This window comes from Perna viridis, chromosome 9, assembly GCF_037379345.1.
Source record: "Perna viridis isolate PV_CMFRI_1.1 ecotype Kerala chromosome 9, ASM3737934v1, whole genome shotgun sequence".
In the NCBI taxonomy this organism is placed as follows: domain Eukaryota; kingdom Metazoa; phylum Mollusca; class Bivalvia; order Mytilida; family Mytilidae; genus Perna; species Perna viridis.
Window position 1 is genome coordinate 34,714,270 of NC_142453.1, and position 17,985 is coordinate 34,732,254.

General features: G+C 34.3%; 1 protein-coding gene across 1 annotated transcript in view; it reads right to left on the reverse strand.

The window, feature by feature from the left end:
* LOC148607955 (uncharacterized) overlaps positions 1-17,985 on the reverse strand; it is a 69,183-nt gene that overhangs the window by 25,006 nt on the left and 26,192 nt on the right. The window contains 12 exon segments of the mRNA XM_088544480.1: positions 508-685; positions 1,293-1,832; positions 3,131-3,225; positions 3,458-4,675; positions 6,153-6,310; positions 7,359-7,429; positions 7,687-7,897; positions 9,520-9,659; positions 10,651-10,881; positions 11,752-11,955; positions 14,127-14,386; positions 15,194-15,813. Of these exon segments, the coding sequence (XP_088400606.1) occupies positions 508-685; positions 1,293-1,832; positions 3,131-3,225; positions 3,458-4,675; positions 6,153-6,310; positions 7,359-7,429; positions 7,687-7,897; positions 9,520-9,659; positions 10,651-10,881; positions 11,752-11,955; positions 14,127-14,386; positions 15,194-15,813 (3,926 nt within the window).

The following is a 17,985-nucleotide window of genomic DNA, read 5'->3' on the forward strand; positions in this document are numbered from 1 at the left end:
GGTACCATAGTGTAACTAATTTGCATAAGTTTGCAAAATTTTGAAATTTAGACTTATGCTTAGAAATGCTCAGCATGACAAGGGTTAAGAAAAGTTTTCCAAATATTTATAAACTGAATGTCAATCATTGCTATTGACTTCTGAAGTAAAAAAAAGATAATCAACAGTTAAACAGAATCCATCTTTACACACATTTACAAATTTTATTCCAGGTCACCTTTTTCCAAATTTTTAAACCTGTCCTGAAAATAGTTATTATTCAAAAACTATTTTAACAGAGTATTTATCCTACACTATAATAATACTCAAATAAAACTATTAGAGATGGATCATCCATGGCCTCCTATATATGTAGATGTCTTGATCCATGGATGTCTCAAATTGTTCTGTTTGAAGTGACATATTTTAGAAATGGCTTGGTGAATATAACATTATCTCTTTTTGATAAATCATGATACCTACTGATATCAAAGTCTTTAATTTTATAACATTCTCAAATGTGCTTACTCATTAATGCCAGACTCTGGATCATAAAACTTCTTCCACTGAGCACATATTTTAGTGTTATCAGATTGATATGTCAGATCTTCATCCATGATCTCTCCATCTAACACATGACCAGCCACCGGAGCGGTTATGTCTATCAGAATAGGGTTGTCACTGTGAGCAGTTGTAAACAAATCAACTAAAATAGACACCATCTTTTGTTATAGCATCTGATTAATCTACAACTTGCCTACTTAGAACCACCCCCCATCCCCACCACATCCCTGCGTATTGATGGATCCTTGCCTACTTAGAACCACCCCCATCCCCACCACATCCCTGCGTATTGATGGATCCTTGCCTACTTAGAACCACTCCCATCCCCACCACATCCCTGCGAATTGATGGATCCTTGCCTACTTAGAACCACCCCCATCCCCACCACATCCTTGCGTATTGATGGATCCTTGCCTACTTAGAACCACCCCCATCCCCACCACATCCCTGCGTATTGATGGATCCTTGCCTACTTAGAACCACCCCCCATCCCCACCACATCCCTGCCTATTGATGGATCCTAAGATGGAGTGTCGAGTACATGTATGTTTGTGTGTGTCTACTCCGGCTTTCCCGTCTACTCCAGCTTTCACGTATTTGATTGTTCTGTATTTAATACCAACTGATAAGTAACAGACTGCATTGACTGCTGTAGATATGTAGATATTAGTAAAAGGTTGTTACATTACCTGCATTAGAACAGACAAAAATCTTGCACTTGATAATTTTATCATTTGTGTAACATTTACCTTCGTTGACTGATCTGAGTCTTATCCAAACTGGTTCTCCTGATGCTAGATTAAGATCATCAACAACAATGAATGATTTATTTTCCTTATATGGATATGTAGAATATCCCCTTACATCAACATCATGTTTTGTGAGACCAAGTCCAAAGTCTATGTTTTTGACCTTTGACCCTAAGTCAAAGGTATCAAAGTACAAGGCCATTAGGTCAAAATCTTCATCAAATACAATGTCATCATCACTTATACCACGGGTGAAGACGGGTGGTGTGGTATCCACGGTGATAGGTGTAGAGTGGCATACGGTTGTTACCATGGCACCACCATGGATAACATTGTTGATAGCTTGGACAGTGATGTAGTATTTTCCATCAGGTAGATGTAGATTCCTAACATAGCCTGTATTGGTCCAGAACTTAGGGCTGGATAGGTGAGCATGGGGATCTGAGAAATCAGCAATATCTGTACCACATACACTAGTACCCACTGCCCAGGTGTAACCATAGATACCAGTCTCATTGTCCTTAAAACCATTCCAGTTGCCTTGAATGTATTTAAGTGAAATAAATGTAAGTTTTTTTATTTTTAGTTACTCAAATTTGTAGATTATATTTCACCTTCACATTCTTGAAATCATACAAAATATTTAGGAGGAATAAAAAAGCGATTGTGTGCATTCATTAGCACAATAAATGCCAGAAAAATAAAAAAAACAATGATTTTCAATATAGAAATATTAAAATTTTAGTGATATTCATTTTGATTGCAATATGATATTTGTAATAATATAAGAAGAAATACTGTAAGTGAAGTAAAAAAGTACCTAGAATCATTACTTTAGTGATTTGAATCCATGGAAACATTTAACTAATTGTTTGGAGTTCAGGTCAATTTTTAAGCAATGTCTCACTCACCTGACATGAAATTATTAGCCAGTGTATACAGCGTGTCTACCCTCCTGCATGTCCATTAAACACAATAGTACTGCCTGGTCCATCAATGACTCACCTGACATGAAATGATTAGCCAGTGTATACAGTGTGTCTACTCCTCCTGCATGTCCATTAAACACAGTAGGACTTCCAGGTCCATCAATGACTCACCCGACATGAAATGATTAGCCAGTGTATACAATGTGTCTACTCCTCCTGCATGTCCATTAAACACAGTAGGACTTCCAGGTTCATCAATGACTCACCTGACATGAAATGATTAGCCAGTGTATACAGTATGTCTACCCTCCATTAAATACAGTTGTACTGCCTGGTACATCAATGACTCACCTGACATGAAATGATTAGCCAGTGTATACAGTGTGTCTACCCTCCTGTATGTCCATTTAACACAGTAGTACTGCCTGGTACATCAATGACTCACCTGACATGAAATGATTAGCCAGTGTATAAAGTGTGTCTACCCCTCCCGTATGTCCATTAAACACAATAGTACTGCCTGGTCCATCAATGACTCACCTGACATGAAATGATTAGCCAGTGTATACAGTGTGTCTACTCCTCCTGCATGTCCATTAAACACAGTAGGACTTCCAGGTCCATCAACGACTCACCCGACATGAAATGATTAGCCAGTGTATACAATGTGTCTACTCCTCCTGCATGTCCATTAAACACAGTAGGACTTCCAGGTTCATCAATGACTCACCTGACATGAAATGATTAGCCAGTGTATACAGTATGTCTACACTCCATTAAATACAGTTGTACTGCCTGGTACATCAATGACTCACCTGACATGAAATGATTAGCCAGTGTATACAGTGTGTCTACCCTCCTGTATGTCCATTTAACACAGTAGTACTGCCTGGTACATCAATGACTCACCTGACATGAAATGATTAGCCAGTGTATAAAGTGTGTCTACCCCTCCCGTATGTCCATTAAACACAGTAGTACTGCCTGGTCCATCAATTATCCTCCTACAAAATATCGGTATAATAAAGTTATGTTATAACTGTAATAATAATGAGTAAAGCTCACAAAGAAATACCATACATCCCTTATCATAATGTTCTGCTAACTGAAAGGACTTGTCATTTTGAGTGAGTCTTGCTATTGACTTCTCACTAAATAGAGTGTTAATTTTAAATTGTTATGGTTGTTGTCTCAGGGAACGTTGTTGTTTCAAACATCTATGCTTTATTATAATACCTGTGGTTAGGTAGGTTGGTAAGCTCTATACATCTTTGTGTAATGGCTGCCTTACATCCATCAAATCTGATCTCATCCAATGAAGCCCTATTGATTGGTCCTGGTTCTGGAGGGGTGTGATCAGCAATAGTCCCGTTTGATGATACATAGCCTTTATATCCTAAAACATTCTCTATTTCTGCGTTCAGAATGTAAACAGTTCCATGCTGAAGGTCAAGGTTATGTTCTACAAATGAACTATAACCTACTCCAAGACGTTCATAGTGCTTGTAAGTACCGCTGATTCTTACATCACTATTTGGTCCTTCGATTGTTGAATGTAGGTCACAGGTCTCAGAATGGTGCTCATAGTCAAACGACACACACTTTGTCCCAAAATGAAGACATTTTGCAGCACATTTCTCAACATGATCTGTTTTACTTGTTGTAATTTTATCACCTGTCAATTTTCCTTCTTTTCCGATAGTAAAGGACTTCATCTGAACAGATGCAGTAGAGTCCGTCCTTTCAGAAGTTGTTTGAAGACGTAGTGTTTGCCATGGTACAATCTCAGCACCAAACTGTCCTACTGAGGTCCCAACTGCTTCTAAATGACTGTCTACTAGGTCAGAATCATCAAATACAACTATGTTACCACTTATTTTATGTGGATGACTGGTGTAAGGGTAGGATTCATCAATTCTACCATCAGGAACAGTGTTGTCATATGTTCTCAATTTACATTGTGTTGTTGTTTCATCACCCTGACTTATCTTAGCCTTGATTATAAAATATAATGGAATCCCATAATGTTCCTTGCCAAGCTTAAGAGGAGCAGTAAGGGAGGAACCAGTCATTCCAGTCCATGCTAAAACATTAGTTCCAGATTCATGAGTTCCAATGGCATAAGATAATTTAATATCACTGACATTAGATTTGGCAGAGACTTCCAATAGGAATGCTGTATCTGTGGGGTCACGACCTTCAATCTGTTTGACCTCACATCCCCCAGTAGGACTTGATCGTTTATTTCGTGGACTTACAGATGTAGGTTTCATGTCTACTTTACCAGGGCCCCTCTTTTTATGTGGTAATGTATAGAGATTAGTTTTATAAGTTGGTGTCTTGTACTTCCAAAGGCAGGCATCAAACACAGTAACTGTTACAAAGAGAAGCCTCACCCTGGCATGTGCTTTTAGTCTTAGCTCTAGTGGAATAATAACTAGGTCAAGCTTGAACCTGAAAAAGTAAAAAAAAAAAAAAAAAAAAAAAAACGAGAAATACTTTGAGCAAGCCCCACTTAAAGTGATTAAAAAAATGTTATCTGTAAGTTCAATTATCTCCCTTTGGAGTCCTCTGACAGATACAATATTCCTTCATGCACATCTACATATGATCCCAAACCCACAGGTGCATCTACAGTTTTAACATGAAAAACCCTTAAAATCCATTATCTCCCTTTACAACCCTGGGGTAGTAACTATATTTCTTCAAGCACATCTACATATAATATCCAACCTTCTTGAGTGGTTTAAGAGAAGTTGCACTTACAAAGTTTTAACATGAAAAACCCTCATAATGGATTATTTCCCTTTGTTAACAGATCCGCAATTGTAACTGCGCATCTACATGTGATACCCACTCTTACTGTAAAAATTCATCAAAATCCTTTGGGTAGTTATGAAGGAGTTGCACTTAGAACAAATGTGGACAAACTGACAGAGAGATTACTGTAAACCCCTAAACATTATTAATTTGTTTGCAGGGGAAGTAAAAAAAAATTCTATGAAATATTATAACAGAATCTGTACAATGTAGATACAATAAAATCTGTACTAGTGACAATTTCCTGTCGATAGCCACCTTTTTGATCCCTCCCAAGAAATATCTTGTGCAATTTACCTCTATATAGTGACAACCTGTAAAAAATGACTACTGTTCCTCCACAAAGGCAAATCCCTGCATAGAACAATATTCTTTTTGATTGGACCAAACTAGAAGTTAACATTTTTCAATTTCATTCACAACGCGATTTCCTATGATACAGGAATTATGGTAGCCAATGAAGCAATTCTGGTATATGCTCTTTTTTTACAGTTAGTGAACAAGATTCCGATTACATGTAACCACCAACCAATCCAAAAATTGAGTTTTAATAATCTTCATTCATGAGTGAATATTAATTACATAATTGCTACGGAAAATCTACTTTAAAAAATGGCTTCTCAGAAGAGAAAAGCATTGGATCTTAACCTAAAAGTGGAAACTATAAAACTTTTAGACAGTGGGAGGCATGCATACACAGTTGCAGAATTACTTGACGTCAGGAAAATACAGATTCAGAATTTTTTAAAACAAAAACTTGAGATGTTAAACAACTATGAGAACAATACCCTGGGATCTCAGAAACAACAGAGGCAAAAAATGGGAAATAAAGACATTAATAACATTTGTTTAGAATGGTTCAAGGATCCCACAAAACAGAGAATCAATGACACAGATCCAATGCTAAAGGAGAGAGCACTTGCTTTAAAATACAAAATGTGTAAAGGATGTGGGAAAATGTAAATTATCCAACAACATATCAAAAATGAAATATATATAATGACACAACCTTTATTTTCAATACTCTGTATATAACAGAAACATGGCATGTGCACAAACTGACAAGTAGATTTTTACATAGCCCCAAAATATGATTAAATTATTTACTTACGTAATATCAATGGGGAACTTGGCAAATCCAAACTCAGCAGTGATAGGGAATCTGGTCTCCAAGAGATGGCCCTCTAATCTGATTCCTCCATATGCGAAACCAATATCTACGTTTAATTCTCCCCAAACACTAGCTCCAATGTGTGGGGTTACCATGGCCTACAAAACCAACATTTACATATAATTCTCCTCAAACACTAGCTCCAATGTGTGGGGTTTAACCAAGGCCTACAAAACCAAAATCTACATTAAATTCTCCCCAAACACTAGCTCCAATGTGTGGGGTTACCATGGCCTACAAACCAATTTCTACATAAAATTCTCCTCCAACACTAGCTCCAATCTGTGGGGTTTTTAAGGCTACAAAACTGATATTTACATGTTACTCTCCTCAAACAATAGCTCCAAAGTGTGGGGTTCCCAATGCCTACATACCAATACCTAAATATAATACTCCTCAAACACAGATCCATTGTGTGGGGTTATCAAGGTTACAAAACCAAATTCTCCCCAAACACTAGCTCCAATGTGTGGAGTTACACAGGCCTAAAAAACCAATATGTCCATATAAATCTACGAAAACCTTAGCCCCAATGATTGCCTTTACTGTCACCCACAAAACTAATATCTACATATTATTCTCCCTAAACCATGGCATCAATGTGTGTTTAATGTGACCCACAAACCAATATCTACGTTTAATTCTCTCTAAATGCCAGCTCCAATGTGTGGGGTTACCAAGGACTACAAAACTGATATCTACACTTAATTCTCCTAGAACACTATTCCAAGGTGTGGGGTTTCTGTTACCCACAAAACCAATATCTCTATTTAATTCTTCCAGAACACTAGTACCAATGTATGGGGTTACTGTGGCCTACAAAACCAGGAGACTTAATTGAACCTACATCACATATCTCTATACCAAAACAAACATTTCCTCCAAGAAAAATGAAGCCATATAACATTTGATGCTGAGTGTGCTACTGGAACTACCACATCCTTTTTTTATTGCAATTATGAAATTCTATACCAAAATATAATTTAGAATTTTGCAACTGAAAATATATAACCTTTCCAAAAAACATAAAACCCTTTTTTTTTCATGTTTAAAATCAAATTCCAATAACACTGAACTGAGCAATTTGAGAAAAAATGAAACATTTAAAGAACATTACCTTAATTAATTTCATTAACACATTATTACCTTTGCCTCCATCCTCATTAAGCACATGTTAAATTCTAGATCAACTCCAAGCCTTGCATGAGCTCCAAAAGCTAAAAAAAAAGATATATATATGGGATGTATATTTATGAATAAGAATAATTGGAGTATCAAAAAAATTATATTCTTCAAAATAATTTTATTTAATGTTTTATAATTCTGACACAAACAACTTTTTAGGATTCAGAAACAAGACTTAAAAGTCAATTTGTCATCAAGTCTTTAGAAGACTATGCATATATGGTAAAACTTGAAATTCTTCATATTCAATTCTTAAAATTTGAAAAATAGACATGAATCTTGTTCTTACACAAGCGTAATGGTATTGGTCCCACCATAAATTTAAAGTGTATTCCAGGTTCATGCATACATATAAATGGCGGTACAAAATGGGGACATGGATTGATAATCTCAGAATCGAAGTTTCCAGGCGATATCACACCAGACTCAAAACAGAAATCTTCTTTGTCTGGAAACTCACTGCCACCAAAATCCTCCTTGGTGTCATTTTTCCACATCAGCTATAAAATGAAGTTTTCATAACTAGGTTACAGTGCAAGACATTTCACTTATAGATATTTTTTTTGTAATGATTTGATTAACATTTTGTGGCTTTCAAAATTAATGAGTTTTATTACAGCATGCAAGTTCAAACTGTCAATTTTACATTTATTGAATCTAAAATTCAGTTTTCAAAAACATTTTACATTGAGTTAATGGGGAAAAAATCTACACTTTTAACAGTGCTCGAGTCAAATTGGCCATAAAATGTTCAGAGTAGGCACAAAAAACTAGGGTCGGGTGGGTAGCAGGAAACAGACATATAATTTTTTTGGCCTGAATTTTTTTTTGTGAAGACAGAAAGATGTCTTGAGACATGAAGAAACAGAGACTATATGCCACAATATTACAGGTATTCAGAAAGCGATTAATTTGTTGTTTACTAAGAAATTGATGATCAAGGTCCAGGTAAAACTTGAACCTATGACATGATCATGAAAAAGATAATGAATATACCAGTCAAACAACTGTAAAAAAATGTTAATTTTCAACACACGGGACAAGATTTCATATATTTTCAGGTTCCTAAAAATGAAATCAAAAGACAGATCAGAAAACAAAATATGATGTCAAAACTGTAATTTCTAGACATTAATTGCGTGAGTGAATGAAGAGGTTGTGCTGAAATTCCCTCTTTGAATTTTACATTATTCTTCCATTTCTTCCTAAGGGAATTTAAAAACAGATTACAATGAACCCAATGCACTTCGTTAACAACAGAATCATTTTTTGAACACCTGTAAATTAAATGTTGTTGTTGTTGATTTTTAAACATTTGAAGATGCCCGATATTTCATTTCTTCACTTACTGTATTGGCTAGGATAATCAATAGAGATATATTACATGATAATTACTCTATTGGCCTTGTTAATGTTCTTTTACTACAGCTAGCCTAAGCCTAGGCCTCAGACCAATTACTTGGTCTATACAGAAATCATTATGTACCATAATATATATATATATATATATATATATATATATATATATATATATATATATTATGGTACATAATATATATATATATATATATATACATCGTATCACAATACTTAAATATTTGAAATGTGTGTGTATTACTATGAAATATAAGGAATATATTTAACTTAGTGTAATAATGAATGAAAGTTGAATATTGCAAAATATCACTTAAGTTACTTAATTTCAACATTATAACAAACGAGCATCGGCCAGTTTGTTAAGATGTTGAACTTCAATAATGGGAGTAGATATTAAACTATCACAGTTTTAAAGCCTTTTTTTATCTATGATTGCTTTTGAATATTTTAGCCACATGACATAGCAATCGTCCTTCTATGACGTCACTGATGGTGTTGGGAGAACAATGTTAGATAAGCCACAATAATGCTTTCAACCAATCAGGTTTTACAGACAATATATACACAATAACATAACAACCAATCACAAAGATAAAATTTTCATAGCATTTGTTCCTAACACATCATCCATGGTATGATAACACAACTATCTAGTCATCCAAGAAAAAGATAAACAGACTAATAACAGAAGAGAAGCTTATTCTATATTTATCTTGTAAAAAATAAAATAAATCACTGAACTTACAGCATCTAATATAGCATTTCTGATTTCATTCACAATGATTAAACAGTGTTTCATATCGAGGCCAAACTCGGAAACTTCCTCTATCAAATCAGGAAGGTTCATGCCATACACACGATCAAGGAATGGATCAATTGACTCATCTGCAATATGTAACATGTTAATTAGAAATACTGAGAGCTAGCTCACAATGAAAATACCCCCTGCTTCAAAAAAGTTTCATATATAACCCAAAAGTTCAATTATCTCCCTTTAATATCATCCCACAGTAACTATATCCCTTCATGCATATCAACATATGATGGCCAGCCTTCCTATAAAATTTCACTAAATTAGGTGGAGTTGCAGTTAACACATAAAACTCATGAAGTTAGATTATCTCCCTTTGGAGTCCTCCAACAGTAACTATTTTCCTTTCTGCACATCTACATATGATGCCTGACCTTATTAATTTCATTAAAATCCGAAGAGTACTATAGGAGGAGTTGCACTAACAAGGTTTTAAAATGTAAAAACCCTCAAGTTAAATTATCTCCCTTTTTAGTCATCCAATGGTGACTATATTGCTTCATGCACATCTACATATGATGCCCAGCCTTTCTATAAATCCATTGAGTGGTTTAGGAGGAGTTACAATAAAAAGAAATGTAGACAGACAGAAGAACGGAGGAACGGAAGGACAGACAGGATGATTCCTATATATCACCCATCAAATTTTGTTTGTGGGGATATATATATAGATACTAAAATTTTAAATAATTAAGTATTATAATATAACTTTAACGAATAATTCACAGAGACTCCATTTTATCATTGTTTTACCACAAGCCGGTCATTTATGCTGCCTGATTTCCCCTCAATTAATAGTGTGGGGTAAAATAATGACAGAAATGGCATCCATGGTAAAACAATGAAATTGGTTTTCAACACTGTATCACACTAATATTTTGTAACTGTCAACTTGATACCCGTATTACAATTTTGAGAGAATTAGAAACCGCAAAAAATAATACTTTTATGGTATCTCAATCTTGGATGCATCAACTTTCAAGTCCATTTATCTACCCCCTGATCATCATCATTTCATGCGTTATAACTTAAAAATGAGATTTCATCTTTTAACTTCTTATATACCTTTATGACATTTAAGATCAGTTTTATTTTGAAGAGGCAGCTTCCAGAATATTCCAACATCTTCAAAGCAGGAGTAATGTGTTGATACACACAATGCTCCAGATAAAGTCACGTGGAACGTAGGAGATTCTTCATCTGATGTTTTCTTTGGTGAATCCTCTATCTCAATATCAAAAACCAGCTCTTTAAATTCATTCTTTAACACATCAACTATCATTATGTCTTTTTGAACTAAAATAAAACGTAAGAAAAACTATGAGCAATTCTCTCTAGTGACAGAAGGTCATATGCATAAAACAAATATGGAACTATGATGTAGAGATGCTAATTCAACTAAATACTAGTTACCATTGACATAGCAGGAGTAGTTAAAATTCATCTGATCTAGTCAGAAAACTGAACATTAAAACCCTAAAAGGAATTTTAAAGTCAACAAACCATGACTGCTAAGGTCATATGCATGAAACAGATATGGAACTGTGATATAGAGATGCTAATGCAACTGCATACCAAATAAGATTGACTTAGCACAAATGATTCATATTAAACTGACCTAACATTAAAAATCTCAATGTGGACACCAATGCCAGAAAAGTGATTCCTAAGTCTTGTCTTCAGGTAAAACAATAAAAACAATAATCAGATCCATAATATCATGGGGGTGTTCCTACAAAAGTATAGGATGCTTACCTAAGTACATGCCTCACTATTGATGATCACCATATTTTTTTAAATTAAAAAGAGTATTAGAAATCAATATTATAATCAGAAAAGATTTTCAAGGACTATCATGAGAACAAAAATACATGTACATGTGTAGGCAAACACTGGGCCAAGCTTCTTTTGTTTTATGCTTTCTGTCCTATAGAAACATAATTAATCATGGCATTTATGAATGTGTACCATAAACCATTAAATCTTTGGTTAGTCCAAAAAAATGATTAAACTAGAAATACTGTGAACAAGCTCATGAAGAGAATACTGCTGCTTCAATAATTGCAAGAAATATAGACAGACTGACGGACAGATAGACAGAAAGAATGATTCCTATATACGCCCCAAACTATGTTTACATGGGGGTATAATGAAGATTACACATACCTCTTATAGCAAATTTCTCTGTTCTGTTGTGTACAGTCAAGAGAATTTCATGGTTACATGTATCCATTCTGAGGTCTACTTTAACAACATGCCTTTGGAAACCTTCTATGAATCCAATACTACATGTTATACCATTACAGTCTTCATGGGCCTCACAATAATGTCCATACCCTCGTACTATTGATTCATTAAAACTGGAACATTCTGAAGAATTAACAATGCTTACTTAAAAGAAAAAAGAGGAGGCCATCTAAAGGGACATTAACTGGTTCCCTGCCACATTGCATGATAAACGAACGCCCATCATCAAAACCATCAAAAGAGAGATGATAAAATTGGGATTGTGCTAACACTAATCTTAGGATGTATTTACTGGGAAAGGCCATTAACAACATCAAATATATATGTATATGCATTGAAACACGAATGATATAAAATCATTGTCTGAAGTGATGTATTTCAGAAATGATGCATGCAATTAAAGAGTGACTCTCAAACAGCCACAAGTATGTAATAGGAAGTCCTGTAAATTCCAAATGGCCGAGACATCAACAATATTATACATGTACTGCCTGTAAATGAGGGTGGTATACTAGATTACCACCAAAGGAAGATTATCGCCCAAGACGAAGTCAAGGGTGATATTCTTTTCTGAATGTGGTGATCTAGTATACAACCCTCCACTGCAGGCAGCACGTGTTATATTATATTAAATTTCATTAAAAGTCCATGCAAAATAAATTCTCTTAGACACCAACCATTTTCAGTCTGACGGGGCCTGGGATCTGATGTCTGATACATTGTAAGATATTTTTTTTTGATAAGCAAACAAATTTTTTATTTCTACTTCAGCAGCTAACCAAATCAATATATTTATTGGAAAAGCTGCTTTTAAAAAAACCATTATTTTAAATTTTTTAAATGTATTAAAACTTTTTTTTTCAAAATTTGGAACATTAATTTTTTTTCAACTCAGGCCCCCTTGGTAATAAAAAGGTCAGTGCCTAAATGATCTGATCATGATGCACCCTTCTTTTAAAGATACTGCAGAACAATAATCTCACTCTGCATTGTACAATTGCTGATAATACTGATAATTTCTTCATTTACATTTTATTTTACATATTTTACAAATTACCATCACATCAGTCAATGAATTGTTTAAAAAATTTTGGCAAAGGTTCATCTCATGATGCTGAACAATATTACCCCATGCCAAAAATTTGCTAAAGGCAACGGTTTCGAATTATTTGCGAAAAACTACTTACTGACCCCTAAGTTCTAGTTCTAGTTCATGGCGGCCATGTTTTTTCACCAATCAAAATCCCAACAATCATTTTGTATTGGTTACCCTAAGGGACAAATATGCCAACTTTCATTGAATTCTGTGCAATGGTTTTTGAGATGAAGGTTTTCAAAGTAGCACATGCAAAAAATGCCGCAAAAATCTGTTTCAGGGCCCATAACTCCTATGTCAGTTGACAAATTGTTTTGAAATTTCAGCATAGGTCCATCTAATGATGTTGAAGAATTATACCCTATGCCAGAAATTTGCTAAAGGCAACGGTTTTTGAGTTATTTGCAAAAAAACTGCCTTCAGACGCTATGTTCCATTTTTAGTAACGGCGGCCATATTTTTTCATGGATAAAAAATCCCAACATTCATTTTGTGCAAAACACCCTTAGGAACAATCATGCCAAGTTTAAAACCTGTCAGTTCAGAAGTTGCAGAGGAGAAGATTTTTGAAAATTTGTCCACGACGATGACGATGGACGCCAAGTGATGACATAAGCTCATTTTGCTTTGGCCAGGTGAGCTAATAATTCATCTTTTTATGAAAAAAGTAGAATTTTATATGAAGTTTTATATAACAGTACTTGTGTTTCATAACGTCAAATGTTATTTGAGAACAAATAGCTCTATCCTTCATATGCAAAGTCTAAAAACATCATTACTCAACTGTTTACATTTACTTTACATTTCAAGAAATATGATTGCATATTGACCTGAGGTCTTTAGATCTGACAATTTGAATCCCAATTACAGATGTATACATGGAGCATTCTTAAATATAAATAAAGACAAACAACAGAGCAATAAAGGCTTTCTCAACAGGAATAAAAGAAATCTTAGTTCATACCTTCTACAGCATTATCCATGAGTTTATATATCATGGAAAGTAGATCTCAACAGGAATAAAAATATTATTATTTAATACCTTCTACAGCATTATCCACGAGTGTATCTATCATGGAAAGTCGATCTCAACAGGGATAAAAATTGTATTAGTTAATACCGTCTACAGCATTATCCATGAGTGTATCTATCATGGAAAGTCGATCTCAACAAGAATAAAAATATTATTAGTTAATACCTTCTACAGCATTATCCATGAGTGTATCTATCATTGATAGTCGATCCCCAGTAATGATATCAAACTCGTGAGCTTTCTTCAATCTACGTCTAATCTGATGAATTGGCATCTCATCAGGATAGCCTAATGGTTCCTCTTGCAGTTTCTTAGCCACTTGTTTGGCTACATCATCCAGCTGTTGTACAAATGGAGTATCCTTTACAAGATCTTTTATTGTAGAGAGAGACTTGTCATTCACATCAAAGGACGGGAGGATGGATCTGAAAGTAACTTAAAGGCTAACAATCTGACATACAGAACAGAAATAAACTGCAGGGATAGACCACACGATTGACCAGTCCCCTAAATTATAGCCTTTCATAAATCAGTGCTGTGTTACAGACATATTTGATTTCAAAATTCTTCGTGAGATTCTGTGCTGAAGATATTTTTCCATTGATGGTGGGCAAAACAAAATATATATCCAGCCCCTAATTCCAATAAGGATCAATGCTATGTACTATACATGCAATAATTATCCTTGAAAATAAAATGACTAGATTTACCATCATTTCTTTTCCTAAACCAGAAACTTGTGAATTACAACCCATGGGTCTCTTAGTATACTTCTACTCCATGCCCCCTCCCTCCAAATGTGATGCCTCTCTGAAAAAAGTTTGAAAAACACGCTAGGTTGTTAAACTGCAAGTAATTACATTTTGTATGCCAATGATAAGAAATTGGTATGTCCTAAATGTGATCCCTTACTGAGGTTCTGATGAAAAGGGTGACGAAAGTGTTCGCCTTCCCATAATTACTTGATAAATAGATTTTTAAACAGTAAATAATAATTAAATTCAATAGTCTTGAAATTGGTGTGCATCTAATAGGTTCTGTAACTGAAGCTCTATACAAAACAGCAAGTGATTGTACAAAGTAATTTCGGAGAAAATTGTGATTAAATATATGTTTCAAACAAATGGACTGTTATGCTTTGACATCAAATTTATCATATATGTAGATGGTTATAATTGCTCTAATGCAATTGAGATCATTTCTTCCAAAAATAAATTTGAAAATTAACTTACTTATAGGTCTTGGACAGCATGTTTTTATATTTGTCAAATTTTCCTGTCATGTTATGGAATTTGCCTTTAAGCTTTTCTGTCCATGGATGATTTTCTGGTGGTTGCTCAGCAGATCTTTTCCCTAGTTTATGACCAAGAGCATGACTAAACGGGTGCCTAGATGACCCCCCATCACCACTACGATGGATATCCTCTTCATTATCATCAGGATCTCCACTCATATCTCCATTCTCAGTAACCATGCCAATATAAAAGAAAGAGAAATCTTTACATAATGGTTTATGGCCAGGTTTAGGAAACCTTCGTTTTAAATAAGGTGAAGGGTCAATGTATTCGTAACTATCTTCAGGTATAGACTCAGCATTTTCTGTATCGTTTGGTCTTTTTCTCATGGAAACAAACACAAAGCTTCCAGATTCACAATCTCCAGCATCCTTTGCTTTTCCAATTCTTTTGCCAGCTCTTAGGAACACCCCTTTCTTTTCTTCATCCAAATGACTGTCGACCTCAAATCCACTAACAACAACTTCATACATGACAACATCAACTCTAAATGGACGGATAAGAACCTCTGTATCACTCAATCGGTAAACTGTACCAACGAAAGGATTAACAACTTTCTGAAAAAAAAAAAAAAAAAAAATTATTATTATTATTATTATTGTTACTATACAACTCTTAAAATGAATACAATATTCATTACATAAGCTCTAACAGTCATATAAAGGACTTTTACAACAAGAGGCTTCTAGGAGACTGAATCACTCACCTGGTTAAATTTTGCATTATAAGGGCAATAAATTTAACAAGATTTTGTCCATCAATTTTGATTCAAGAAGACTTAAGTAGGGCTTATGATAAGGATCATTTCAGCAATTGAAAGTTTCTTTTCTACCTTTTATAGTCTTCGTGATATTGGCTGAAAACTACAAAAAAAAAAGTCATTTTTCACCATTCAAGGGAATTAACTCCTACAAGGACTCATCTAACAACTTTTATCCCTGGAGACTTTTGTAGGCCATATAATGCAGGATACCCCTAGGAACATTCACACCAAGTTTGGTTCTAATTGGTCTGATAGTGTCAGAGAAGATTCTTGATGGCAATAACATTTAAAATAGCAACAACAAAAAAACATGGAAAAAGAGCAATAACTCCAACTTGGCTTCACAAATTAAAATGAAAATATCCCCACAGTTAGATCTCACCATGCTTAACATTTTTAAGTGATGGCAGAATTTGGATTATGCTAATGGTTTTGGAGAAATATGCAAAAACTACTGTCTGACCCCTTTGTTCTATATTTAGTAATGGCGGCTATGTTTTTTGATGGATCAAAAATCCCCACATCAGTTCTATATCAGATACCCCAAGGAATATCCATACAAAGTTTGGTTCCAATTAGTCGAGTAGTGTCAGAGAAGAGTTTTGAACAATTGTTTAAGATGACAACAACTGATAACAATAGCTCACATGGTCTTTGACAAGGTGAGCTAAAAATATAAAAAATCTGACAACTGAATATAAACAAACTTTTGTAAATGCAATATATGAAAGAACAAGAGAGCTACATGTAAACTGTCAATGTACTTTTATTCTTTAGTCAGGACTTTAACAATGCCCCCTTCATTATCAACGACACGGGTATTCGAGGTAATAAAGGATCTTATTTATATAGGAGAAAAATTTGGTACTTCGAAAAGTGTCCAAGAAATCCCGGGTGTTTGAGCCATCAAAATTCAATTAAGTGAAGTTTGACTGTACAAAAAACTATAGAGCAAATTTAGTTGACAAGTGCAGTGGCCATCTTGCATTCTTTTCAAAAGTACTTTTATTCGTGGGTGCCAATATTCATGGTTTAGGGAAAACATTAGTGCATAGATTGAATTCATAGATTTAGCAAATATATCATATGAATAAAAGGGGTTTACTGAAACAATGTAAAACATAAAAATTGGCACCCCAAAAATGCTTTCACAATATGAAGCCATAGGTTCTCTTGTCACAAAAAAAATGAAAAGTTCAACTGATATACAAATTAAATAAAAATACTATAAGTCGAAAACAAATCTAGGATCATGGTAAGCAAAAAAAAAAAAGTTAAAAAAAGGGCAAATCTAAGACAAAAACATATCCAAGAACACTATACAGAGTCCACTGTCCATGTGGACCAATTTCATTTTCAAAATATCAAAGCTAGATTCAACTTACTGAAAATGTTTTTTTTAAATAGACAAAAAAAGTAGACCAATTTAAACACAGGGGCTTAAATCAATATAATATACTGTGAAAGTACTTTAATTCGTGGATACCAATTTTCATGGATCAGGGAAGAAATACAAGTTCATGGATTCTTTAATTCATGGTTTTGAAGTTTTCAGTATATACATCAATGGGAATCTACTATTCATTGGGAACCAAATTCGTGGTTTGACCTACCCACAAAAACCATGAAAATTGGTATTCAAGATAAGTAGTACTTTCACAGAATACATGCAGTATATCAAGAATTTATACATGCAGTAAATCAAGAATCTTAAGATATTCAAGTTTCAAACTAAACCCCAATCAAGTTGGCTTGATTACATGAATAAGCACTTTATACAAAGAGTTGAAAAATGTTATATTTTGGTTCTAATATTTAAGTGGTTTTGGCAACAACCCCCAACATGAAAATCAGTCCAAACCTTCTTTTTTCAGTATTGAACCTTTCTGTAAAATTCCATTGATATAAAATTTCAGAGCAATATCAAGTAATTGCATGCATACTATGAATTCACTTTGAATCATGT